Consider the following 27,853-nt stretch of genomic DNA (forward strand, 5'->3'; position numbering starts at 1 on the left):
GCTAAATGACTAAAGGTTAACATGAAGCCTTCTACTTAAACTTCTGGAAATGGCCCACAGAAACTATCAGGGACTTGTGGGGAACAATTTATAAAGGAAAACTAATTCCTCCTTGGGTAAACATGAAGGATTACATTATATAAGTTAGCCTGGACAACCATATCTTTGAAAAAGATAAATATGTAGTCCCTTGAAAAGAGCAAAAGCAGACTTGCAGAGTAATTAAATCAGCTGGTGACAATCTCTGTATTATGGTTCACTGCCTGGTTTATTAAACCACCCAAGTTTTTTAAGCTTAAAAAACCACTGGTAAATAGAATCTCAGTCTTATAACTGATATTCAGCCAACAAATGTAGCCTTATATTTCATGTTGAAAATATACATTAATACATTTTTGAGTGCTAGAATATGCAATTTTCTGTTGCTATTAAAAAAAAAAAAAACATGGAGAACTGACTCCATAAGAAGACTTGTATGATCAGTGAAAGATCATTTTACATTTCCATTATTAAAATAAAATCTAGCTTTCCAGAATAGTAGTCCTGCCCACATTGTTTCAGAGCCCATCTCCAAATGCATGTTTTTTCCCCCTCAAGTTCTCCAGTTAACCAGAGAATCTTTGTAAGAATTTAGGTGAAGAGAGAAAGACTTGCTGTTGTTGGGGAATGGATGAAGTTCTTTCTCATATAAATTCAACAGAATTTTGAAAAGCTTAAGTGTTGTCAGTGTTTCCCTTTTGTTGTTCTTACTGTGTTGCAAAACAAACCTCTCCTGAGTCTTCCAGTGAAGCAGAACAAGCTACATAGTTGTAGGGGCAAGGGTTACAGAGGGAGGTGGGCAACCCTCACACTGCTGTCTCTGGGCAGGGTGGGATAAAGCAGGTCTGCCCAGCACAGGTGAAGTCTCTGGGTCAATGGAAATCAAACAAACAGCTTATAAGGTATAATTAGTGCCAAATGTGATGGTGGCAACTTTACACTAAAACATGGCCCTGAGCAATGAAGCTCCAAATTAAGGTTTACCTGGAGTAGAGAATGGAAGCAGAGGTTTGATTTTATGTTCCTGCTAGTTTGTTACAGATGTGTGATGCTGCAGTATCTTTATGAAATATGTTAAGACTTTAAAAAGTTATTCCTTATTAAAAGGAATGCTAAATAAATAACTAAATAAATAACTGCTAAGTAAAGGACTAAAAATCACAAGCAATAAAGCTAAGGATCTTCTGAGGAAAATTAATTTCCTCTGACTAAACTGTATGGAGATTTGCTGTGTGTATGCACTTTGTTTTTTTTCCCCCCTAATATAAAACACGTGGACTGACACAAAATAATACTGTGCAGACACTCTTGAAGAAATTCAAGCTGACCCTGGGCTTTTGCCAAGCTCTCTGAGAAAGGTCAACATACTGAAGTCAAACTGCAGCCTCTCACCTGCTCCAGAGGTCAAGGGAAGCATTGCATAAAATGACAAACATCTGAGAGAAAAGTCTGAAAGCTATTTTCAGCTTTTGGTTTCTAGATACTGACTCATCTTCCAAATACTGACTTGTCCTTAACAGCAGGGTTTTCACTGAGTATTTGTAAACATGACTCTTCAGTCCAAAGATGCCTCACGTGGGGGTAGTGCAAATGAATGTAAGGCAACAGCAGCTTCTCAGAACAACTCAAAAATAAAAGCAGGCACTTCCCCTTCAGCACATTGTTTTTTGTATTTGTAACTCGGAAGCCCCTTTATCAATAAGATTTCACAGGAGAAGTTGTTTAAGCATGTTTATTTTGTCCATGGAGCTAATTTTGCCACCACCTGTGGTGTCACACTCATGTAACCGAATTTCCTAAGACTCCATAACTAGAGTTGCAGAAAGCATTCCAGCAGTTTGAAAGGATGTGACTTAGACTGTACCTGAAGGCAGTTACTCATGTGAAGCTGGTTTTAAATTGTCCTCGCTAGCAATATACTACATTCCAGAATGAGTGTTATTTGCAACGTTTTACCCTTGTATACTCACCGATGTGAGAGCCTTACTTTTCCTACCCTGCTCCTTTTTCTTTGCAAGCAATTACGGACTTTTGAGAGGTGTTTATGATTTTAGTATCCCCCCGTCACTGAACGACTGGGTTCAGTCATCATCTAAATATAGGGCCCTTCATCAGGCGTCGCAGCTTCTTGGCTCTCCGCGCCGGGAGCCCCTCTCGTGCAGGAGGCGGGTATTTATAACTAGGTACGCGTCCTGCCATCGCAGGGCTCAGATGTTACAGGGCGGAGCTGGGAACGCCAGCGGGGGGCGGCGGGAGGAGGGGGCGCCGGGCCCGCGCTGCCCGCAGCCCGGCACAGGCTCCCGCAGACCTGGGGGCAGCTCCGGCTCCCGGCAGGTTGAGCCCCGGGCAGCCCTGCCCACCTCCCCCCCGAGCGGTGGCGGTGCCGGAGAAGGGAGGAGGGGCTGGAAGGGCCGCGCGAGGCCGGGACGCCCCGGGACGTGTCTCCTCCCGCCGCCCCTCCCGGGCAACATGGCGCCCGCGCAGCCGCCTGGCGCCCCGTCACGTGGCCGCCCGTCACGTGGCGCGGCCCCGGAAGCGGCGCGGCCCCGGAAGCAGCGCGGCCCCGGAAGCGGCGCCATGAGGGGCTGGGTGCGGGCGGGCGGGCGGCGGCTGCTGCGGGTGCGGGGCGGCCCGGCGCTGCGGGAGGCCTGCCGGCAGTACCCGCTCTCCTGCTGCCTCCTCCTGGCGCTGGGTGCCGCCACCCTCCTCCTCAACCGGTAACCGGGCCCGGGAGGGCTGGGGCGGGGGAGCCGGGCCCTGCCCAGGGGAGCGCCGGCGCCTCGCCGCGCAGTGACGTTTCCTTCCTGTTTCTTTGTAAGGTATCTTCACGTTTTAATGGTCTTCTGGTCGTTTGTGGCTGGTGTTGTCACTTTCTACTGTTGGCTGGGACCGGATTCCCTCTTGCCCAATATTCTTTTTACAATAAAATCTAGAGCCAAGGTAAATATGTCTGTTAACGTTCTTCTGCTTTCTTTAAACCTGGTAAGGATTTGCATGGAGTAGCAGTCCCTGTGTAACGCTAGCTGCTTCCAGCAGTAACGCACACCAGTAGAGCCGCTTTCCACCGGCCGACAGATATTCTGTAGCAAGTTTGCTGTCACTGGGACTTTGGGTCCCTCACACACTTCTGCACAGTCCCATCAAATCTCTGTTTAGCTGCAAAGCCAGGTGTTCATGGATGTTATTTTCTTCATCACCCGTTTTTCGCTTTTGGCATTTGAGCTGTGAGTAGTTGAGAAACCATGTAGTTGTTTTCCCTTTTACTGAGGCTTTTTCTTTTCTAAAGATGCTCTTTCCTTTGTCAAGCCAGTGCTAAGTGGTCTTTGATGATTGTAGCCAAACTCTTTTAAGTGACAGTGCATTTCAGAGAAAAAAACAAACAGGGCATTGCTGTTTTCTGACTTAAAATGGTTCGATGTAGAATTTCACAGGACTAAGAATGCCACAGTTACAATAGTTCAAGGCTATGAGTAAGGCAGGTTTTATAGGGAAACCAGCTGGTTTGTTACTAGGCCAACTGATGTATGAGAGAGAACTGAAGATGTGAAAGGGGATCTGTCTCCTCAAACTGAGTTTTAGTGGAAGTGATTTTTCTGTTTGCTTCAGTTGTTTCTCATACCATGCCATGTTATCTTGTTTTCCTTCTGGGAGAAAAACTTTGTGCTCCAGTTGTGTGCTCTAAAAGGAAATTCACAAATACATATTTATATATTAAGAGAGTCATTATTTTGCAGAATGTGACCGTGTCCAAATATCTTCTCTTAGCAGTTAGAATTGCCAGAGCTGTTTCCCCATGGTCACAGTTGTGCTGTATGTGGGAAGGTCAAATGCAAGAGGCACAGGTAAATTAAAAATGTGGCACTGGTAAGCTTAGCATTTCTTACATTTTGCATATAGCAGTAGGAAACTTCCATTTAAATGTTGTTACATCATATTTTCTTTGCTCTCCTCCAGACCTACTTTGCTTCTGGAAAACTATCAGCCATGGTTGGATCTGAAAGTGCCTTCAAAGGTTGATGCATCACTCTCGGAGGTAATTGCTGCTTCATTTCTTCAGTACCTTGAAATTCAGTGAGTTCTTATTACACATCTCTTCAACCTCTGTGTCTGGTTCAGTAGCTGGTTCAGATGTACTTCCTAAGCAGGTTAGCTTGTTCCTACAAAACTCACATCAAAAAAATGTGTGCTGGGAGCTGAGAAGTGAGCTGGCCTGCTTGTTTCCACAGAAGTGACTGTTCATCTAGTAGTGTGCTAAGAACATAGGAGAAACATCTGTGTCAATTGGGAAATACATAGGAAAGAACAGTTACAATTGAAAATGTCAGATTCTCAGAAAGTTGAAGGTTACAGCTTGCTTAGTTTGTCGAAGTGGAGGTTAAGGGATTATTTGCTCTAGCTGTAAGATTTCTGTAATAAGGTGATAATGCGATGGTAGCTCTTCAAAATTGTCAGACAAAGCTGTAACAAAATCTGTCTACAAAATACATTAGTGGATTTATTAAAGGAATAGCATGAGTACCTGTCTTTAATAAGACTGTAAATCAGAAGTTTTCCTTGTTCTTTTCTCTTTGGAAAGAGAAGAGCTATCTGAAGAGCTGTTTTTCTTGGAGTTTGCTTCCCCCCCCGCCCCGATGAAATCCATTGACAGCTACATAGATTATACTTTGTCCCTTTTCAAAGCTAGGAAAACACACAAGCACTTAGGTACCTCCGTTTCCATTTATTTAGAAATCAAACTTTGGAGTTCTGTGGTAGGAGGGTAAACAATTGCCATGTCAGAAGTGAGAAGATTCCTGCATGTCAGCTGTCACAATTAACAGCGTGGTGTGTTAGGTGAAAGCCGAGTTTGTTTGTGGAGTAAGTGAACTGTGTGATGGTGTCCTGGGCACACCCCATAGCAGGAGTAGCAAAAGAGTGAAAACCTTAAGAGAAGGGAGGGATGAACAGTTGAGGAATGTGTTTTTTAAAAGTACATATAGCAACTTGTTGACTTCCTTTGGCTTAATGTAGTGGCTTTTTCTGTAACTTCAGAAGCAAACATTTATTCCTTTAAAATTGCTTAATCTATTAGAATTATTTATTTTCTGAACAAGCTTAGGTCCAAGTGTATTAAAATAACAGTATTGCCCAATATAACTTAAGTAGGCTTTTTTTTTTTTTAAACTTGTTTTAATAATAAAATGTAAAATAAGTGCTTATATGTGTGTAGTTTTATATTTATTTTTTTTTTAGAATTTTGGGCAGCAAGTAAGCTCTGATAGTTTACCAAAGGATGTGGTAGATGCAGAAGAACTGGAAATTTCCCTATTTAGCTTAAATGAGTATTTAATGCTAAAAATGCTATTTGTAGTATTTTATTCATAAGGGATACTATACATACCAGAGTTACCTTCTAAGACTGATCTCTAAAATGCTCTGCTGCACACAGGCGTATTTTGTATTTGTTTGCTGTTGCTGTAGTTCTGATTTACCAAAGTGGTGTGAGCTTTGCTGCAGTGGCATCTCCCTGGCCCTGCTTTATTTAGCAGTATGGGCATGCCTTTGTGTATCTGTGCCGTGTTTCTCATTCCTTTTTTTCCTTTGGGCACTTAAATAGAAGGAAGTTCAAGATCCAAGTGCCTTCCTGGGGTAGTGAGCCAGGGTAACAATCCTTGGTGGACTCAAACAAGCACGCTGTTTGAGCCATCTTTTTCTCCTGTGTAGGATACTCTTTGAAATGAGAAATGTCATTGCATTTTTCCACATTGCAACTCCTCTGTACTGGTTAAAAGGGTAGTGGGGGTTCTGCCCGTACCATATTCCTCTTGATCATCTGCTCTGGGGATGCAGCATGTAATGTGTGCTTGGAATTGGATAGCCTGGTTGGAAGGAGAGACTGCTCTTACTTTCTTTTGTGGGCTAGTCATACATTAGAAGGAAGCTGATACAGTGAGGACTGAATTAAGGTTAATTAGATTCTGAAGGAGTGCAGAGTGCAACCTGCTTCTGAAAAGCAGTTTCCTCAAATACTTGAAAAAAGTCTGGGATTTTTTTCATTTCAGATTAGTTTTTCTAGTTCTTCCTTTGCATGTTAAAGAATTTTGGCAATGTTGTAATTTCCAAATGTTTCTAATTTCAATTGTATATAAAATAAAATTAATACCCACTCTACTCAGAAGAAATCCAAGCTTTTCTCACAAGTATGGATTTTTCTTTTCTTGGGTTGCAATAAGTTTGTCTCACTTCACAAATTCTTAATCTTCTGCAGCCTTGTTTTGGTTTTCCAGCTGCCATACATGGTTTACAAGAATAAGAAGAACCTGTGCTTAGACTTTATTCCCCTTTTCATTTACGTTTATCATTGTAGTTGAGCTGTACAATGTCTCAACTATGCCTCCATATTGGATGGTTTGAGCTGTATCCTGCACAGAAGTCGTACAGTACCTACTTTGTGTAATTTTATTTCCAGTTTCTAAGCCACTGTGCTTTGTGTTGGATATGATACCAGTTGGTCAGTTTTGTGTTGTATATAATTTCAGGTGTTATAGATTGTATAAAGGATAATTTAATTCTGTTACTCAGTTGATAAACTCTGCTCTTTCCCTACAATCTCATTTTTGCTATGTCAGGGACAGTTGCAAGTCAAATCTGTGGAAAGCTGCTCAGCTACATGATCAGCATCATGAAATAAATGCCTTAGTGGATCAAGGTGCTCTCTGTTGATGTTGCAGTTTTTTCCTTGATTATTAAATCCTTCAGTTCTTGATTATGGGACCAGAATTTTTTCTTTATTTATTTTTTCTTTTAAAGTAAGAAATGGACAAATGCATGACCAGAAAAAAAAAGGTATTGTCTGAACATGCTCCATGTCAGCCCTGAACTCTTGTAGCAGCCTCCAAGCTTTCTTGCTGGGAGTTGGTGGTTTAACCCTAAGGAAGTGGTCTCAGATATCTAGCTCTGCCATCTTGTAAGGCTTTTCCAGTTGCCTTTGTGGTTTACTTATCAAGTCCTTGCTCCTTTCCAGTCTTATCTGGCCTGGTAGGTCTGAGCAGCTACTGAATCATTTACCACCCAGCTGTACAGTTCCTGCTCCCAGCAGCTGGGGTCTGTTCTGGGCAGTCATAGGAAGCTCATGTATTTGTACCTGCTGTTTTTGGTTTTACACTTGTAAATTTCTGCAATTCAAAACTGCTCACATGTAGTAGAACCAGTCATTTTGCAAATTGCTTGAAAAATAGTCTTTAAATGAAATGTCTCATCACTTGTATTTGAAACATGAGAATAATACTTCATAGAAAAGGAAATTGCTTATCATCAGCTGTCATTCTCTGAGATGTCCTGTCTACTCTGTTGGCATGTGTGCATTGTGTGAGCAATTGAGCTTGAATAACATTGTTGGTGTTACTAGAATGGAAGTGGGTACATGTGTCCTGCTTTCTTAGTGCTTTACAGAAGTGCAGTGAATGATGTCACAGGTTTTTTGCTGACATAAAGAATCACACCAGTATAGTCTCAGTGCTCATAGGAAGCTTCATGGGAAGACTGTAGGGACTGTACGCCTTGAGTTCTACCAGAACATGTCTTGGCCTCTGACATCAGGAACAGCAATGTGTAGACTTCAAGTGTATTTTGAATCATTTGTCTGTGCATTCTGCATCTGAGTCTTTGGCTAGTGGGATTATCTGCATGGCATTGTCCTGTGAAATTATTACCATAATGGCCCCCCTTACAGTGGCTGTGGAAGCAGGAACAAGAAGAACACTGGTAAGTCTGAAGTGGTTCAAGTGAAAGTCAGTTACTATAAACATGGGATTAATCTCAAGAAGACATTACCCAGAGAGGGATGGGTCATCAGGACTTGCATCTTTCCTTGTTGGTTTAATAACCACAGGAAGATGATTGTCAGAGCCATGCATGTTTGGCTTAGCTAGAAGAATGAGATCTCTCGCTGCTGGTAACAAGGGAGAGCAGCTTTAGAAGCCTCTGAACTGTAGGCAAAGAGAGTGACAACAAGTTATGCTAGCAGCTGATGAACTAAAATTGCAGTGGCACATGCCTGATGGACAGGCTTTCAGTTTTTATAATAGTAGTTGTGGATAAAGCTCTTTCAAGAGGGAGTGCATTGTACTCCCTTTGAGTACTCTGCCTTGTGCTTGAGGGCTGTCCAAGTGCACTTCCACTCCAAGAAAAGACGGTCTGTTGTCATTGCGCTTGATGCAGCAAAAGTGGAGGAAGAAAGAAAAGGATCCTTTAACAGAGAGATGCCCAGTATAGATTTTACTGCAAGCCTTTGCATTTGAGGTTTATTTTGTTAGAAACCCTTCATGAACAAAAGTAATGTTGCAATACCTGCTAGACTGAGATTTCTGTGGAATAAATTCATTGTTTATATCCTGGCAGTGCTATGGAAGGCATCAGGGAGATTGTTTTGGGTAGTCTGATGTATTACTCTTAGGGCCAATGGTCTGTGTCTGCTGACTGGAGCTGGATGCCACCTTCCTCTTGTTTGAAGATTAACTTCCAAAGAAGATTCTCTCAGATTTTTTGATCTCTTCTGGCCTGGGAAGCATCTGTTGTCACCCTGCTACACCACTTTTAATGGAAGTACAAGATTTCGTGGGGATTATGACATTTAGTTTACCTATCTGTCATCAGCACATGATTATATTACAATTTGAGGGTCTGTTACTGCTCTAGTACGTAGGGGTAGGAGAAAAAACATTGATGACCATACAATGGTCCACAACACAGACATCTGAAGTTTTCCCAAACTGGAAAGCATCCTTTCAGAGGGAGGGTGAAGGAACAAAAATTTATCCTTCACCCTTAAAAACAGGGAGGAAAATATTTGAAATGGAACAATTGCAAAAGGGGGGGGGGGAAATATCTTATATTTGGGTAGGCAATATTCTTAGTAGTGAAGGCAGAAAAAGATCATTCATCAGCTACTCAAGTCTGAAGAGTTGAGAGGAATTTAAAAGGCTGTGGTGTGTGTTTTACTGGGTGTGCTTTTATCATCATGAGTAGAGCAGAGGCATGAAGGACCCTACAGATAGTATGAATTCAGTAAGTTTTGAATTCTTGTGGAGCATGCAGTGTGAATGAGTACAGCAGCAAATCTTGTAATATTTTCATAAATGACATGTATATCAACTGTTACATTCAGCTTTCAAATGCATTTTACATTTTTCTTTGGACACAGTGGCTTCTTTTGCAAAACCTTTCCCTCTATAGAATATGGCGCTGCAGCCTCACATAGCAACATGTGTATTCTCTTTTGCTACCCTGGTCAGCATTGATGCTGCTGAGCACAAACTGATGGCTTTGTTGACGGCTGTGGTGCAGAATGTGGAGAAAGGAGCATAGCTTTCCTAGAAATTGCTTTTTCGGATTCTTCTTGAGCATTCTTTGTGAGTGGTGAGCAGACAAGATCAACTATCGCACTTGAAGGATGACAGAGAGTTTGAAAAGTCCCACTTGAAGAGTGGGGTGACCTAGAAAAGCTGGAGGTTTGGATGAGAAGGGATGGAGATATGTGTACATGTAGAAGGGGTAGCTGTGCCTGTTCAAGACTCCACACTACATCAGAAAAGAACCAGGAACTGATCTGAAAAATTAGGAAAGGGCTGTTTGAGGTAAGATTACATATTTCATAGCACTCCCCGAGCAGTGGTTGCAGAGCTGTGCTTCACATTGTCAGCAGTATTAGTGGCAGCTGTTTTATCTTGATCTCTGATGTAAATGTCACTTTGTTGCTGTTTGCCCAAAATACTCATTATTATGCAAAATTACTGATCTTACAATAGGATTGCAACAAACATATTTGTACATTAAAGTTTTGTGACGTTTGAATTATGTTCTATGAGTTTTGGTATGTGTTTTTAACTCTTCTAGCAAGGATTTACAGTAGACTGTTTTTAACTGGTAATGTGGTTGTCTTTGTTCTGCACAGGTGCTTGAGTTGGTGCTGGAAAACTTTATTTATCCATGGTACAGGTATGTGCTTTACCTAAAAGTTACTATTTTTGAATATCATAACTATCTGCCAAACTGTTTAAGAAATGGTCACCTAAAATGAAACATTTCTGAATAGAATAGCAGAATAGAATGGATCTTATAACAATTTAGGCATGATAGAGGTGGTTCTGAAATTTATATTTCTTTCGAAAACCACTGTTAGAGTATTAATTTTTATATGTTAATTTTCTAATAACGCACATGGAACCACATATGACTTGATTAAAACCTGTAAAAACTCAAACTTGCCCCACATACACACCAAAATGTACTTCCAGATTAGAGACATACTGATCTTTCATATTGCTTTAAAAACAAACACTTTACACTTTTTAAAAATAAGATTTCCACTTTTAATTAACGTAGAGAAGGTATTTTGAATACGTGTTGTGGCCACCTTCTTGCTGAATAGCTGGTGATGTGCTGAGTTTTAAGGCTGTGAGTGGTTATACTGAGCTGAATAGAGTAGTATTGTGTAAATAACTTATAAAATAGTATATAAAGGAAAGACTATGGGCAATTTTATTTTCTTCTTTTTGACTTTTAACTTTATATATTAAATAGTCCTTCAGAGTACTTTGTGAGAAGATATTAAAAATACTTCTAATTGGTCATGCTGGCATCAAGGCATTAAAAGAACATTTTGCTTTAACTCTGAATTTGACTTTTTTGTTGGATGGAAATATTCAGTTTTGTGCTAAAAGAAGTTTGTAATTTTTTTTATTTTACTCTACACCAGGGTTTTTTCTGTCTCTGGGATCTAAAGTTTTCTGGGCAAAGTTCTTTGCTTGATAGGTTTTTAATTGTGGTCATTATCTGCATTTCTTGCATGGACATTGAGGTGCTGGAGCAAGCCCAGAGAGGGGCAGTGAAGCTGGTGAAGAGCACAGGCATTATGAGGAGCAGCTGAGGGAGCTGGAGTTGTTTAGCCTGGAGACAAGGAGGCTGAGGGGACACCTTATTGCTCTCTACAACGACCTTAAAGGAGGGTGTAGTCAAGTGGGGGGTTGCTCTTCTCCCCAGTAACAAGCAACAGGAGAAAAGGAAATTCCTTCAAGTTGTACCAGAGGAGGTTTAGATTAGCTATTGGAAGAAAATTCTTCACAGAGAAGGTAATAAAACACTGGAATAGACTGCCCAAGGAGGTGGTTGAATCACTCTCCCTGGAGGTGTTTGGAAGATGTACAGATGTGGTGCTTAGGAACGTGGTTTAAACACTGGACTTGGTAGAGTTCAGTTAATGGTTGGTATAGTTAAGTTATGGTTGGACTCGATCTTAAAGGTCTTTTCCAATCCGAATGATTCTGTCATTCTGTATCTTTGTGTGATGAATACACAGAAATATAAAACTTAACTGCTTATTCCAACAGCAGAGGGAGCTTTAGCACCGTGTATTGTGAATAACGGAGTTGGAAAAAGCAAGGTTTTCAACTTTCAAATACAGAAAGCTAGAGCATGTTCCATTGATCTGTTTAATAAAGTAGCAAATATAAGGGAACCATCTTCTGTATTTCATAATTTGAAATTAGCTAGAAAGTGTCTTCAGTGTCTTTGTTTTGGACTGATAAGGAAATTTGGATTCCTCATATTACTTACATCTCTGACACCCAAGGTGGAAGAAGTCTGGAGTGCACTGTATGGCAGGGTTAGTAATATGCATAGCTAGAAGTGCAATGCAGAATATACTTGGTTTGGAGCCAGCCAGCCTGGATTCAACACATCTTGCCCTCTGGTGAGCTCTATAGGTGTTCCTGCATGGTCCTCAGTTTTGCATGGCTGCACCTCTGGATTTTGAACTAGTTCCATAAATTCACATCATGCTGATCAGACCTGATAAGCTTTGCATGAAGTACTGGGAGTTCAGTGAGCTATAGTGCAGTGGTATCTGAGTAACTGCAGGAAATTGGTCGTGAGAGGCTTACTGGTGTCAGCTTAACGTCAGGAATGTCAGATCTGGTCTCATTACCTCTAGACATTCAGGAGTTTCTTTGCTTTCCTGTATTTCCAGAAACAGTTGTGCAGGGAGGCCTGAACTGTGTCTGTGTTCAGCTGTTTGAGGTCCGTCTCAGAGGGCGAGTTAGTTCACACTTCTCCTTAGGCTTACCTGCACTGCTGGTAGAGCTCAGCTCACCCTGGAGAAAGGCCTTTCGCATTCATTAAGTGTTTTTTCTGAGCTAACTCAACTCGCTGGCTCTGGATAATTCGTCACAGAACTAAACCAGAAGCCTTTGCATCCAGACCATTCTTACTTAGCAGCGTGGGTAACCACCAGCAGGTGATTCAGACCTGCCAGACTAGGTTGGTAAAACAGTTTGCTGCTTTCCGTTGCGGAAAAGCCTGAGCATAATTCCTTATGCTATCTGCCCCCTTCTCAAGTGAATGGAATTTGTACAGAAACTACTTATAATTTTTTTATTATTATTTTTTAAAAAATTCTACCCTGTCAGCTGATGGTGCCTTGCAGGACGTTACACAGTCTGGGCATTAGTGTAATCTCACTTAGAAACCTAGGCAGTGTAACACTTACCAGAATTGTACGTGGCAAGATAAAATCATAGATTTATTGCTCAGAAAATAAAGTACTACAAGCAGGGAGGAAAAGCTATGTCTTTTATTTGTTTCATTAATAAGCTGTGTAAGAATTTGTACTATTTTATTAGCAGGCTAAAATTTAGAGACAAACATCTGTAAACTTGAATTAGTTTAGGGCAATGAATTAGCTAACATCCAGTGAACTCTACTGAAACAGGTAATAATACCTATGCACATTTTTTTGGGTATTTTTCAGAGTATTTGTACTGGTTATATTTTAATAATTGTGTTAAGTGTTTTTCAACTGTATGAGAGCATAGTTGTAAGTAATCCAAGTTTGCAGAGCTACAAAACACTGGTCTGAGTCTATTGCTTATGTATGCTGTACAATAGAACTATATAAAATCTTGCTTATATCAACCTCATTTGATACTTAAAGCTTAAAGTTTCTGTGAGTCACTCAATGCTTACTGTGCTTAATGATTGTTTTCTGGATTTGATGTTACTGCAACTCCAGTTCTTTCAGATTATACTAGAATCCAGTAATTACCACATTTTTGTAATATGTTACTATGAAAACGTTGTTCTTTGGTAACGACTAAACCCAGTGTTTTAACATATGGAGCTGCTTTTATTTTAAATGCAAGAAAAAAATCAGGATTTTTGTTGAATCGCAAACCATAGCTTTACAGTTTTATCAGCTTGCAACTTCATCTTTTTGAAAGAATTCTTAATTCATCTTTCAGAAGCATAATTTACATGCGGGGGAAAAAAATCACTTTGGTCTTTGTGTATGTTTTTCATTTATCAGTAGATCCCCTAAGACTTTGCATGCAATAGCAGTTGCGTGTATCTCTTTTGAGTCATTGGGCACAGTAAGTGTTTACAATTAACAGGCTGAGCCTTTTTCTTTTAGCAGATCTCTCCAGTTGTGTTTTAAGTTTTTCCTCGAATTCTGAGAAAGTGCAGCCAGTTCTTTAAATGTTTCCAAGCAAGTTATTTGGCCTCTCCACTGTGTCTCTAGAGATATGAGATTTTGCAGGTTTTTGATGTTATTTTCACCAGTCTTTAGTCTGCTGAGATTAAAGAATGTCTGCAAACCTATGGCACGTTGTGAAAATACGTGGTATAAGTTCATGTCCAAGTAGAATTAGCCAAGATACTGGTTATCCAAGTGTCAATAAAATAACTTCTTGGTCGAAATTACTTCATGTATTTTGTTGTCTGTCAAATACTAGTAATACACTGATACAATTTATTTGCTAATCCCTTGGTTTCCTTTGACACTGTGTGGGTATTTGCTAACCCTATTGCTTCCAAAATGTCAGCTGCCAAACAAACAAAACCTTCTTCTACAGTACTCTTATCTGTGTGTAATTAGCTGTTGGAGGATGGTTGTATTCCTTGCTTTCTTTGAGGTGCTTTTCATGCAATTAGATGCACACTTTGACCATCAGGTCACCACTGTCTGCACCCAGCCATTCATCTTCACCGTGGGTTTGAATGCTATATAACCCAGGCTAACATTGCTTTGTAAAATGGAACACTGAATAATGTAAAATGATGTTGTAGGCATAAAACTTCTTATTTTTCAATTATACTGTTGTTACTTGTTCTGATTTTCTTTTTTAAATGCAAATGTTTGCATTTACTACGTAAGCAAGCTCATTTATTACCAAAAACTCGGGTGGCTTTTATATATGGTCATTAGCTAAAGCAGGATGTAACTTTCTTTGTTGTGTCATTACTCAGCTATTACGCTGTTTTACCAATATCTTTAGTCATACTCTAGTGTCCATACATGTTTAAATGCTGGTAGATTTTTATTCTTTCTGTTACCTTTTGTGGAATGCTGCTACCATGGCCTCTTTTTCAACTTGGTTTAGTTGCAGTTTCTGCATCTAAGGTTTAGTGTATTTCCCATTGTCATTCAGTTTCCAAAAAAATACATGGAATTAGGTGTTCTTCTTCTTGAATCAACTCCAAGTGTTTTTACCATGATTTTTCACTAACATCCTTCATTGCAGCAGGTGGAAACTGGCAAGCCAGATAATAATTTTTTATTATATGTTTGACCTAGTAATTTTGAAATCTCTTTAAATTCTTTATTTCCTTGTTTCCAAGTGGAAACCGTGTTAACTAATTTTATTCCAAGTGGCTATAGGTTGAGGTCCTTATTTTGTTTTCTTTATAATCAATGGTTTCACATTTCATGCTACATCAAAGGTAGATCATCTTCTCAAAAAATGTTGTCTTTTGTTGGTTTCCTGTGCTGTGCTTTCATTTCTAAGAAATTACAGTCTCTGTTTAGACCAGAAATAGGCCCAACTTTAAAAAAGAGAATATTATTGTATTAAATGGCATCTAAGTTTTAAAACTTGTTGTAAGAATACAAATGAAAGTTTTCTATTGGAAGAGGCTGGGCTGAAATGTGAAGGATGTGACTATTTCAGTAAAAGCTACCTGAGAAACTACCGATTGTATAATAAAACTTAAAACAAAAGAGGTTAACAAAGCCAGATTTGTGCTGAAACAGAATAAAATTATATGAAATCTTGGGAGTGTAGAAGATCTTGTAGTATGCAATATAGAAAATCCAATTGTGACTGGCTTAACCTGGGGTACGTGCTTGCAGCGCTCTTACTCCAAAGGCTTTGCCAGTACTAATTCAGTTTGACTTCACTCCACTGAACCAGGAAACATTCATGTATGTGGAAGCTAAGTGAGATTTTACTCAGTCAAAATCATACAGACAGTATATTAGAACAAGAATTGGTTTATAATTCCAGTTTACTGACACATTTCTTAAGTTGTTATGTGCACAAACATAGTAGGAATGGTGTGTATTTTACTTGAATGGAAGATTGCTTAATCTGCCCACAGTTGGTGCTTTCATTTCAGTTCATGCCAATTGAAGGGTCACTGTTGACTGTTCTTATTCCAATTTTTAGTAGTGAAAAATGTATTGTGGTTGGATTAATATAAATGCATTCTGTTTTCTTACATGACATGCTTTACACTGCTGCAGAAATATTACTGATGATGAGTCCGCAGTGGATGAGCTGAGAGGCGCGCTCCGTTTTTTTGCATCTGTGTTAGTTAGGAGAATTCACAAGGTAAGGTGATTAAGTGTATTAATGTTTTTCCATCAGAAATAACTGATACCTGTATGTAGTAAGTTCTTTAGTGTTTTTTTTTAAAATGGTGGTTCCAAAGTCAGTCTTACAGAGAGGCACTTCCCATCTAAGCTTCTTCTTTGCATTATCTCTTCCCTCCTCCTGGACCATATCCCATTCCTGCCTATAAACCATATTTAAAGATTCACCACTGCAAGTGTTCATTGTCAGGTTGGACACAGCTTTGAGCAACCTGATCTAGTGGAAGATGTCTCTGCCCATGGCAGGAGGTTGGACTAGATGATCTTTGAAGATCCCTTCCAACTCAAACCATTCTATTATTCCATAATTCTTGCAAATGGATTTATTTTTTACACCACTGCTAGACATTATTAAAACATTGGAATGATGTTTTAGCTGTCTTTTAGTGACTTAATCTAACTGGAAACAATTTTGAGAACTGTTGATAAATCACAGTGTTACAGAAAGTTAAGGGTTGGAAGAGAGACCTCTGAAGATCATCGAGTCCAACCCCCCCTGCCAGAGCAGGACAAAAAAACCCACCAAAACAAACTAGGGCAGATCACTCAGAAAGGCATCCAGACAGATCTTGAAAGTCTCCAGAGAAAGAGACTCCACAGCCGCTCTGGGCAGTCTTTTCCAGTGCTCTATAACCGTCACAGTAAAGAAGTTCTTCCTCATGTTGAGGTGGAACTTCCTACGCTCAAGTTTGAATCTATTGCCCCTCGTCTAGTCACAGAGCACAAGTGAAAAGGGTTGTCCCTGCCTTCTTGAAGCCCAGCCCTCATGTATTTATAGACATTAATTAGATCCCCTGTCTCAGTCTTCTCCTCTCTAGACTGAAAAGCCCCAGGTCTCTTAGCCTGTCCTCATAAGGCAGGTGTTCCAGTCCCTTAATCATCCTCAAAGCCTCTGTTGGACTCTCAAGTAGATCGCTGTCCCTCTTGAACTGGGAAGCCCAGAACTGGGCACAGTACTCCAAGTGAGGTCTCACCAGGGCCGAGTAGAGGGGGAGAAAAACCTCCCTTGATCTGCTGCAGACACTTCTAATGCACCCCAAGATACCATTGGCCTTCCTGGCCACAAGGGCACATTGTTGTACCATGGAGGCCTTGTTGTCTACCAGGACTCCCAAGATCCTTCTCCATGGAGCTGCTCTCTAGCAGATCATCTCCTAGCCTGTACTGGTGCATTTTGTTGTTCCTTCCCAGGTGCAGGACTCTGCATTAGTTCATGTTGAACCTCATTAGGTTCCTCTTTGCCCAGCTCTCCAGCCTGTCCAAATCTCAAAGAACTATTAGAAAATAGTTAGCAGTGTGCCTGTCTTCTGCTTGCTTGACTGCTTTAAACGCTTTTAAACACTGCTTACATTGACTATAAGGAATAGACTGTCAGTAAGGGAATAACTTACTATGAGAATTAAAACAGGTATGGTTCTTATATTAATGTAGTTCTTAAGAAAAATTCTGAAGACTAAAGATTCAGATTTTTCTTCACCCTGTTTAATATATTAGCACATATACTGTGTTCTCTGGTAAAGTGCTTCCAGCCAGGAACTGCTTCTAAGTTTCTGGCTATTCTAAGCAGGAAGAGTTGCTAACTCAGTTTCCAGATTTACTCAGTGCTGGCCCCTCTGTTGAAGCAGCTACCATGAATGTGTGCCTTTTTTTCCCCCCCTCCTTAGGAACAGCAATATTTCCTGAGCTACAAGTTGTACATGTACTTTGTCGTGACTGATCAACAGCCTCATTCTGTCCTTGTTATATATCAAATCCAGATGACCTTCTTGTTTACTCTAACTCAGGCATGTTGCTTTTTTAATTAAACATGAGGGAAGATTTGGAAGTGTCTGTAGCGCTGACATTATATGAAGATGTGAAAGTGCAGTAGATCTTTCAAAATTAAAATCTAGAGCAAGGTTTTAAAAATTAATTTGAACTTGCACTGCATATACATATTAGTTGACTCCTTTGTAGATCTATTATGGTCTCCTCTGTTGATCGTGTAATAAGATATTGTTATCTTAGATCAGCTCTAGAATCTTTGAATAGAGTATTAGTTTACCATATCTGCCTTTGACAGTAATGAAGTAAATGTAATATATTCAGTTCTATGTATCCAAGTAGACAATATGTGCAACAAAAGCTCAAGACATGTACAAATACTAATCGCTCTCAGGGGAAGTACAGAATAAAGACCATCCAAAAAATGCATTTCTCTTTACCAATATTTAGATTTGTTTCCATCCTACAGAATAATACAATTTATTTTGTCTCTTTGTGTGAAGTGGTACAGATATCTTGAGCAAAAAGATACTTGTTCCAAATCACAAAGTTACTACAATATTGAAACTCGACATGCTCAGGCATGCAGGGGAGTGTGGTGTCTCATGCTGTGCTCATTTTTAAGCTTAAACTTTGTTTTCTGCTGAACAAATGTGTCTGTGTGCACACACCCACGTACAGATTCAGGCGTCCCGTGATGCATATACTACTGGAAATGTGCACAGAAATAAGAGTTGATACACAAGTTGCAAATCAAATACCAACTTTTCATTATTGTAGGAACAGTTTAAAGCTTCAGTAGTTAGCTGAAAAGAGTATGACAAGATGGTTTATGGCCTCTCAGCTCTGATACAGTGTCCTTTGTAACCTCATTTGAGGAGGAATTCTTCACTGATTGCAAAATAGTTTTATACCTTTGCCAAACAGCTGTACATTGATTTGGATTTATTCTTAAATGCTTGAGAACAATAGTTCTATCAACTAGAGGTATTTTTTTTTTTTTAATTCAGGAATTACTATGTGTAAGAAAAACAGACCGGTGTTTTTTTTTTCCTTTTTTTACTTTATATCTTTATGCTTTTTTGTCAAAAGTCTTCTACTTTTGAATTAGGACTTAAAATTCTGAATTGCTTCAGTGAAAATAATTCCTCTGTTTGCTATTAAAGGCTACATAGGTGGATTTTTTGAGGCATGGTTACTGAACAAAGTAACAAGCACTTCAGGCCAGTTAGCTTTTAGATATTGCCATAGGGGTTGGAAGGGACCTAGGGCAGATCACACAGGAACATGTCCAGACTGGTCTTGAAAGTCTCCAGAGAAGGAGTATATGCTGAAATACTTCGCTCTCTGTCTCTTTAATCTGGATTTTGGATTGTGGCCAATTCTGGGTTGATTACGAGTTTTGAGGGGAAAGTGAAGGGTTTTGTATGGTGTGGTGTAAACAGCCCTCTATCTGGTTGAAGCTTGTGTCAAAAGCCAATGGCATCTACTACAGCGTTGATAACAATTTGCTTGTTGTGGTCTTCTGACTTACCTCTGAAGGAATACTCCCCCTGTTCTGGTGTTCTATAGGAGACTCTTTGGTTGAAATTAATGTTGAAATGTGAGCCCCAAAGGGCAGGGTTTCCATGGATGAGGGTTACCCTAATACTTGAAGCAGAGCGCAGTTGACTTGCCTTTGTTGGTGGTCAAATCTTCATGTAGAATTAGGTGTCAGATACTGGGACTTGGAAATCAAGCTGTATTACTACAGTTACTGCAATGGAAGAGTCATAATGGCAACAAGTTGACAATAAATATGTTAACAATATTGTTCATGGCATTTAGCTCTACATGATGTTGTATGCTTTGCCCAGAAGAATGAGCTTGCTGTCAGTTCACCTCCAGAATTTAGGGGTTGTTTCTTAAGGGTTTGTTTTATGGTTACAGTGGGGACATAGAAGCAAATTAATAATGTCTGTAGTAAATAAAAAAAAAAATAGAACAACTCTGTTTTTCTTTTAAAACTATAGGTGGATATTCCAACTGTTGTAACAAAGAAAATGCTCAAGGCAGCAGTGAAGCACGTCGAAGTGATAGCCAAAGCCAGGCAGAAAGGTAAAGACTGAATATGTTATCAGTTTCACAGGGCAAGTATAAATGTTTCTTTCTGCATGTTATTTGCTAAATCTTTTCAACCTCACTGCCTTATCTTTAAAAAAAAAAACAAGTGATCCTTTTGAATTTTTCTTCCAGAGGTTGCAAAGACAAAAAAAGTTACACTGTAAATAATCTCTCAAGTTTGATTTTCATTTCCTCACACTGGAAATACTAAACTTGTTTCTCTGCATGGAAAACAGGAATGTGTGGTTTTTTTGGTCTGTTCAGACCAATCAAGACAATTTAGCAGTTCTTCTTGAAGTTTTTCCTTTGTATTCCAGATGAGCCATTATCAAGGGTTTTACATGTCTGTGCTCTGTACTGTAATTTTAACTCTTACAACTAGGATGGTTACACATCTGCACACTAACATGAGCAGTTAGTGGAGTTGTTCAATATGTTGAAAAGTTAGGTTTATGTTTATAAGCCATGGAGATACTATGAGCAGTAGCATATTTAATTATCCAAATAAAAATATCTTCACAAGCCTAATGTAGAAGTTATATTAAAACTGCCCATGGAAGGAATATTTGGAAAATAGAACGTGTGCTGTTGTGAAGTGGTTATCTTTGTTTTTTGTCACTGGCTGTGTTCCACAGTGCTGTATCTACTAAATGTGGTTTCATTCAACTTTTAAGCATAGATGTTTACTTTCACTGGAGTCATGAACTTTCCTCCCTTCCCTCAGAATGTCTGCTTGGTGTCTGTAAATATATGCCAGGTCCTGTGAGAAGTGGATAATGAGTAACATGAGTAATAAGACGTAGCATCATCACATTAAGATGTTTTTCATGGCACAACAACAATTTCAATATTATCTTGCCAAATTTCTTATCTCCTTTGAGTTCTACTAAGGAGTTGGAAACACTTTTCTTCAGCATCAGAGAACTGTCCCTTAAGTATACTGCAGTGAAAATGTAACCATTTTCTTCAGTGTTTTAAAGGAAAAGACTCATTCCTTGAGACTGGATATGTGGTGTAGCAGCTGAAAATTACTTACAGTAGTACTTCCTGATAAATTTTGCCAACCAGCTACCATAAGGCTTTCAGACTTTACTTTGGTTGCTGGTTGAGTCTAGCCTTTTTTGTTTGTTTGTTTTCTAAATCTTTTTTCAAATTACTGCTTTAGAGAACGTTTTATTTTTTTCCTACTTTTCTTAGAATCATAGAATTGCAGAATGGTTAAGGTTGGAAGGGACCTTAAAGACCATCAGGTTCCAACCTGCCTGCCATGAGCCAGGGACACCTTCCACTAGACCAGGCTGCACAAGCCTCATCCGTTCTTACCCTTCCATCTCTTAGTAACTTCTGACTATTTGCACAGACACCTTCATGAGTCGTTACGTGTCCTTGCCAGAGAGTGCATGCCTCCTCTCTGCTTTTAGTGTGACATCAACTCTATCTGTGCAGCTTTATCAGGCAAGATACATTCCTGCATCCCCCATATCAGCTGATACCGCTCAGCATTCTTGGTTGTGAAGGTCAAGCTAGCAGGCTTCTGTACTAAATTCCATGTGCTGGAAACAAGCTTTAACCTTCTAGACCACTGACCCCTCCTTGGAAGTGTTGAAGGCCAGGTGGGACAGGGCTTTGAGCAACCTGGTCTAGTGGAAGGTGTCCCTGCCCATGCAGGGGGGTTGGAACTAGATGATCTTAAAGGTCCCTTCCAATCAAAACCATTCTATGATAAAATGTATTAGGTACCTGACATCTCTCTGGTGTGGTTCTTGGCATGTGGCTGTGCCAGATTGCTAGTGGACCTACCTGTGATTTGTTACAGCTTAATTCTTGGCATTGAAGTGATTCGAAGTAATAAACATTGTTGCTTCCAGTTAATATATATAGGTTTTAATTTGATAAGGCAGGTATTCCTTCAACTCCATACAGCTACTTAGAAGAGGTAGCATTCTTGCACAGATCCCTATGCTGCTTTTGGTTTGATTTACACTGTTTAAAATATATGTTCCCTCACATTTGTTTCTAAATGTTCTAAACAGGAAACACATGCAGCAGGATTGAGTAAAAGTTTTAAGTTTACGTTGATTTCAAATGATGTTGTAGGCAATGGGTAGAAGCAAAATAAATGGGAAACTGAAGGAGGTCAGGAAAAATCAAGTAGAGGCAGACTTTAGGCAATTCAGGTTTTTTAGAATAATCAAGGTGTTGATCAATAATTATAAGTGAGAAAACATTCTGGAAGCTGTACAGACTGCAGTTGTTTAGTGAAAGAATTCTTATTCCATTGTGAGGTTTTATTTTTGCAGTCAGGCTTCAAAGTCTAAGCCAAGGTTCTTTTGTAAAGTTTCAACATTGTATTCCTTTGGCAGTTGTATATGTACTAAAAGTACTAACTTTTTAGTTTAAATGAAAAGGGATTGCCTCTTACTTCACAATAAGAAAATGCTGAAACAATACTGTTCTTTACTTTCAGTAAAAAATGCAGAATTTTTACAGCAAGCTGCTTTAGAAGAATATGGACCTGAACTCCATGTTGCTTTGAGAAGCCGAAGAGATGAACTTCACTACTTAAGGAAACTTACTGAACTTCTTTTTCCTTATATTTTGCCCCCGAAGTCAACAGAGTGCAGGTATAGAAATTATTTAGAACTGTATTCTTTAAAGTATCTGCATACTCTGTAGTACTTGAGAGTTTTTTGATTGGTCTTTAAAAATATTCTAGCACACTTAAGGTATTATGAAATACTAAAATGTTTTCCAGTAAAATATAATGACATTAAAAACTTCACTTTGAAAAGTATGTAATCTAGTATTAGTTCTGATTTTTGTCTTTTTTTTTTTTTTTTCTTTTCAGATCCCTTGCTCTTCTGATCAGAGAAATTCTGCCTGGTTCTGTTTTCCTTCCCTCAATGGATTTCTTAGCTGATCCTGTAAGACTTTCAAGAACAAAAATAATCTTAATTTATTCAGTATAACTGTTTTTCTACCAAGTATGTTGTGGTAAAGCACAATGGCTGACTTCCTGTGAATTTGGGTAAAGAGAGAAATCTTGTGGCAGTGTTTTTGTTAGTTCATTGTAATTGGTTTGAGTGCTTAACTGACTGAACCAACTAAAATACAGTATTGACATGATCTCTTGATAATGTATTTTTAATGAAGGACTACAGATCCTGTCAAATGGGAGAAGGCTGTGCTAGTATAAGCACCTTCTAATTGCTGTAACTACATTGTAACAAGGGCTCGGTTACTTGAACTCTAGCTATATTTTTATAGCAATGTAAGTAAAGCAGCCTATTTTACAGCTGTCTTTTGTCCTTAATCCTGCAAAGAAGAGGGCATTTCTTTCTAAAGATGGAACATTTCCATCTTTGATTTTATATAAGTATTTTAATAGGCAAACTTGCAATACTTCTCAAGGTATCACCTGTGTTCAAGCAGAAGGTACTGTAACTGTGGAAGTATTAGTAGTTCATTAGATCTGAACTAACAGTAAAAATACTTTGTAGAGCTTTCCTCCACTGGGTAAAGAGTGTTTCTCTACAGGTCTCTTCTTCAAAAATTCCCTGACTAATTAAATACTTGGAGAGACCACTGAAGGTTAATTCTTATATGTTGCTACGCTTTGGATGCTTGTTTGTGTAAAGTACTAATATATTCACAGAATTAAAGTTGGGCCTACCATAGCAGTGAAATTTTCATCTGATTTGTTGATTTTCTTTATTTGTATTGTAATTTTGTATCATGTTTTCCTGCAGGACACTGTCAACCATTTGCTGCTGATCTTCATTGACGATAGTCCAGTGAGTACTGACAAAATTAAACCAAATTTGTTCCCCCATTAAGGAAGCTTTCTTACCCAGTTGTCTCTTGGATTTTTTTTTTTACAGCCTGAGAAAGCAACTGAACCTACTTCTTCATTGGTTCCATTCCTTCAGAAATTTGCTGAGCCAAGAAATAAAAAACCATCTGTAAGCAAAGGCAACACTTACTACCTTTCCTGTTTTGAATAAGTATTTTACTTTACCTGTTGGTTTCTTCTACAATTGCCTCACATTATACATGTACTCACTGAAAGGTTGAAAATTGACTGACTGCATTTTTAACCTCCTAAGGTCCTGAAACTGGAGCTAAAGGAGATCAGAGATCAGCAAGACCTTTTATTTCGGTTTATGAACTTCCTGAAGCAGGAAGGGGCAGTCCACGTGCTGCAGTTCTGCCTGACCGTAGGTAAGATTGCACATGTGTGCTGACATACTTTTGATGATCTTTAAAAACTCAAAGCATTTGCACTTTGAAATGGTTATTCAATCTCAGAACTAGGCAGCACTGTTGAGCAGGAGATTGCCTTTCAGGGTCTGTGTTCACATACTTCAGCGTGTCCTGATTCTTGAATGCTAATCTTGGCAATGTTCATGTCAGCGTGAACTTTAGGTCTTAATCATATTTCTCTTTCTTGATGAAGTTTGGACATTTTACAGTAGAATATTCTGGTAAGAAAAAATTTCAGGCCACTGATACAATGTACAGCTGCCTTTCTTTAATATGTGGTTACTAATTTGTTACTAAAATTAGCTGTTCATAATGAAAAGCTTCTTGTGTTCTTTTTACTTTAAAATCCTCATTTCTATAAAGAACATAACAGGAACATTAAAGATGTTGAACCCTTCTATTCAGTAACCTGTACCACAGTGATGTTTGAAAAGCTTTCTGCTTTCCAGTGATAAGGTTTTCTGTGAAGTTTCTGTAAGTCAGTTTATTCCATATGTTATTTGTCAACTAACAGTAAATTACTGACTTACCCAAATAATGTTCTTTGGTTTTAGTAAATAAGTATTTCTGTGTTGCATAGGAAATAATGGGTGCTTCTCATATCCCAAGTCTGTACATACCTAAGGAAGATGTGAAATTAAATTAGACAGACTTCATTATAAAATACTGAAGAATCAATTAATCATTAGATAAGAGAAAAATACATAATCCTTGTGCCTGCAGCTTTTTGTGTGCTCATAATCCTTCCAAACATGTTGACTTTTTGTCAGGAAAACTTGCCAAAAACCAACAGTGATTACCTTGTCAGTGCGGGTGGTACCTGCTGGGGGTACTAGAGCTGCTTCCTCTTGCAGGAACAGTATTCAAACTGTGGCTATTGGTTGTGATAATTCTTTTTTCTGGGTAAACATCAGTGTTTTCTTCCTTCTGATCTTACCTTACATTCTCATAGGTGGCAAGTCTGTATATTAGCTTATAAAATAAAGAATGAGATTTAGATGTCTGAAGTTACGCTGCCCCAATCTGTCTACTCTAGATGGTTCTTCACTTGATAGAAATATTTTTATTAGAAGCACTTACTGAGGAGAATCAAGCCCAGAAAAGCCCAGGAGGGTCTTGGTAGACTTTCTCTGAATAAGTTTGTCTATTGAAAAATCAATAAAACCTTACCTTACTTGCCCTTCTTTCTGTCCAGTAGTCAGGCTATTAACAGGATGGCCCAATGTATCAAGTAGCATTGCACAAAAATTGTTCTGCATAGAATTTTTATTTTGGCCAAGGAAATTCATTCTCAGGTTAGTCTGATACTAAAGGTATTACTGGAAGTATTATGATGAGTTGGGTCTTGGGAATGAAATAACAGGAGAATGGGCAGATGACTTTGTATAAAGGGCTGTTGGGGCTCTGTGTGTGTCCAGCATGAATGGGAAATCGTGCTAAAAGAAAACTACAATTTACACTTTGGTATTTTAGGAAGAAAAAATTAAGTCTTCTGATTAATTCTTCTGCCAGGAACAGCTTCATGGGCTTATCTTTGCTGTGATAAGGAATAAATATTTTTAATTGCAGTATACTTCTAGTAATGATTTTATTAACAAGTAACAGTTATAGTTAATAAGAAGGGGGCTACCTTATTAACTGGGATTTTGATATCTCTTCGGTTCCTATTAATTTTAAAGATGTACAAATTACTGTATCTGCTGGAAAATGAGTTGATCTTATGGGTTGCTTCAAGGTGCTGTTTGTCAGCCAGGTGGATCAACAAATTCATGTTCTTTACTTTACTTCTCAGAGGAGTTCAATGACCGAATTTTGCGACCAGAACTCTCAGATACTGAGAAGATGTCTCTTCATGAGGAAGTACAGAAAATTTACAAAACTTACTGTTTGGATGAAAGCATTGACAAAATTAGATTTGACCCTTTTATCGTGGAAGAGATTCAACGAAGTAAGTGTGACTTTGAAAGGAATAATTTACACTGAAATTTAAACAGCATTCTGTAATAAATTGAATGGTTAATTAATCTAAATATGATCTTTATTTTTGTCATAGTTTTAGAAATTGTTATCCCCTTTCTATACTGTGCTTATGCCTTGTTTTGTCAATTTATTTCTGGTTTTTGCCAGACTTGCAGTACTTGCAAAGTGATCACAAACTCAGACCAGAAAAAAAAAAAATCAAACTTTGTGATTACTGTTTTTTTTGTAGTTGCTGAAGGCCCATACATGGATGTTGTGAAACTTCAAACTATGAGGTGTCTTTTTGAAGCTTACGAGCATGTTCTTTCTCTTCTGGAGAACGTTTTTACTCCCATGTTCTGTCACAGTGACGAGGTAAGTGTGAAAGGTTTGAGGAGTGGTCTTAAGGCGAGATTGTATTTATTTTTTTAGGATACCCTATTTACACCACTCAGGTGCAGGTGGATCTGGAAACTGTGTCTCCATTTTCTGCTTTAGTTATCATGCCAGATCTGGGACCAGTCTCAGCAGGATAAATGAATTTATCCTGGTTTAACATAACACCAACAGAATAAAAAATGTCTTTAATTTTTGATGTAACAATTTATATCACTGCTATTACAAATCCTCTCCACTCCTTCTTTTATGATTTCAAATTTGGCATAAAAGTAATGTGTAGAACACTTCTAAGTATCTCTTTATTTACTTTAAAAAATATAATACCTAAAGCAAGATACAAAGTTTGTATTTAGATGCCTTAAGGTTATGTGTTCCAGCAGCTGAAATTCAAGTGTCTGTTTTCATTCAAAACAATTCACTAGACATCAAAGATTGTTTCATGATTGGGTTCTGAATGAAAATTTAAAAAACAAAACAACAACAGCAACAACAAAACCCACAAAAAACCCCACACTGGGCTGATAACTAAAGCCTCCTCATAAGAAACCCTTTAAACACGGGTGAGTCTGAATTCTTGTCCCTTTTAGCGTTTGTGTGTGTGAATCAGGCTGAATGTTCAGTGTCTTGCATTTATTTGAGGCCAGATATATTGACTTGTTCAGAAAATGGATTATGCTTAATGAAATATTTCTTTAAAATGGTATTGATGGTAGTTTTTCCCAGAATATCTGTAATGCTCTATATGCTTGCTTTTTAACAAGGAGGAGATATGGTGCTGAATTGTAGTTTTATTTCTGTTTTTTTGTTTGTTTGTTTTTTAATCCCAAGACTATGTGAAGTAAAATAACTTGTCCTGGGAGCATAGACTGTAAATTTGGTCTGTCCTTTTCCAGGTGAATATTTTAATTGCTAGGTTATTGTCAGCTTGCCTTGTACTTCTGTTCTCATTTCCTGAATTCTGCCATGTCACTGCATAGTATCCATTATCTCCTTAATCCAGTGCTTTCTTTCATATCTTACTTGTCTGTTGTAGTACTTCAGACACCTTTTGAGAGGAGCAGAGTCACCAACACGCAATTCAAAGTTTAACAGGTGGGTATGGTAGAATATTCATAAGGTGTATTTTTTCTTTGTTTTTTTAGTTAAAAGCATCAAAATATTAAACCACAGGAATTTTGCTACTGCCTGATTCTAATTTGACTGTTTTTTTTTTTAATTGACAAATTACATATTGGAAGAGCAAGCAATTTTATACAAGATGTCTCTTAGCTTTTTAAGTGTTTTATATTAAAGAATTTAAAATGTGGTTTCAACCTCAACATTTGAGAAGGATGAAGGGAAAAATAAAAGTACGGTGAGAATAAGATAACATGGAAATAAACTAGTGGTTTAATTGACTGTATTTATACATTTATATATATATTTATATTATATATATTTATATGTATATATTTATATATATACACATGTATATATACATTTCTGTTGGTGCAAAGCTGGGTCGTCTTGGATTTCAGGTCTTACAGGGATGCATTCAGTGTATCCTGTGTCTGACCAACCTGGTCATGCAGTGGGAGTTTCCTTAGGACAAAGAGGATTTGCCATTTCTCCTAGCTCAAATGTGTTTTCTGTCCCCCAGCT

At 38.6% G+C, this 27,853-nt stretch overlaps 1 protein-coding gene across 5 annotated transcripts in view; it reads left to right on the forward strand.

The window, feature by feature from the left end:
* The first annotated feature begins 2,555 nt into the window (after positions 1–2,555).
* The window catches only part of SNX14 (sorting nexin 14), a 52,928-nt gene continuing 27,630 nt past the window's right edge, over positions 2,556–27,853 (forward strand). For 2 of the 5 annotated variants that reach the window (XM_051615888.1, XM_051615894.1), the window contains exons 1-15: positions 2,611–2,756; positions 2,859–2,979; positions 3,805–3,881; positions 3,994–4,072; positions 9,971–10,014; positions 15,596–15,683; positions 19,501–19,585; positions 22,059–22,215; positions 22,440–22,515; positions 23,341–23,385; positions 23,473–23,553; positions 23,698–23,812; positions 25,647–25,802; positions 26,064–26,188; positions 27,246–27,304. In XM_051615888.1, the coding sequence (XP_051471848.1) occupies positions 2,617–2,756; positions 2,859–2,979; positions 3,805–3,881; positions 3,994–4,072; positions 9,971–10,014; positions 15,596–15,683; positions 19,501–19,585; positions 22,059–22,215; positions 22,440–22,515; positions 23,341–23,385; positions 23,473–23,553; positions 23,698–23,812; positions 25,647–25,802; positions 26,064–26,188; positions 27,246–27,304 (1,448 nt within the window). In that variant the 5' untranslated portion in view covers positions 2,611–2,616. Of the gene's footprint in view, positions 2,757–2,858; positions 2,980–3,804; positions 3,882–3,993; positions 4,073–9,970; positions 10,015–15,595; positions 15,684–19,500; positions 19,586–22,058; positions 22,216–22,439; positions 22,516–23,340; positions 23,386–23,472; positions 23,554–23,697; positions 23,813–25,646; positions 25,803–26,063; positions 26,189–27,245; positions 27,305–27,853 lie in introns of all 5 variants that reach the window. The other 3 variants (XM_051615889.1, XM_051615891.1, XM_051615890.1) reach the window with 2 other exon arrangements.

The sequence above is a fragment of the Apus apus genome, chromosome 3, assembly GCF_020740795.1.
Source record: "Apus apus isolate bApuApu2 chromosome 3, bApuApu2.pri.cur, whole genome shotgun sequence".
Lineage (NCBI taxonomy): Eukaryota > Metazoa > Chordata > Aves > Apodiformes > Apodidae > Apus > Apus apus.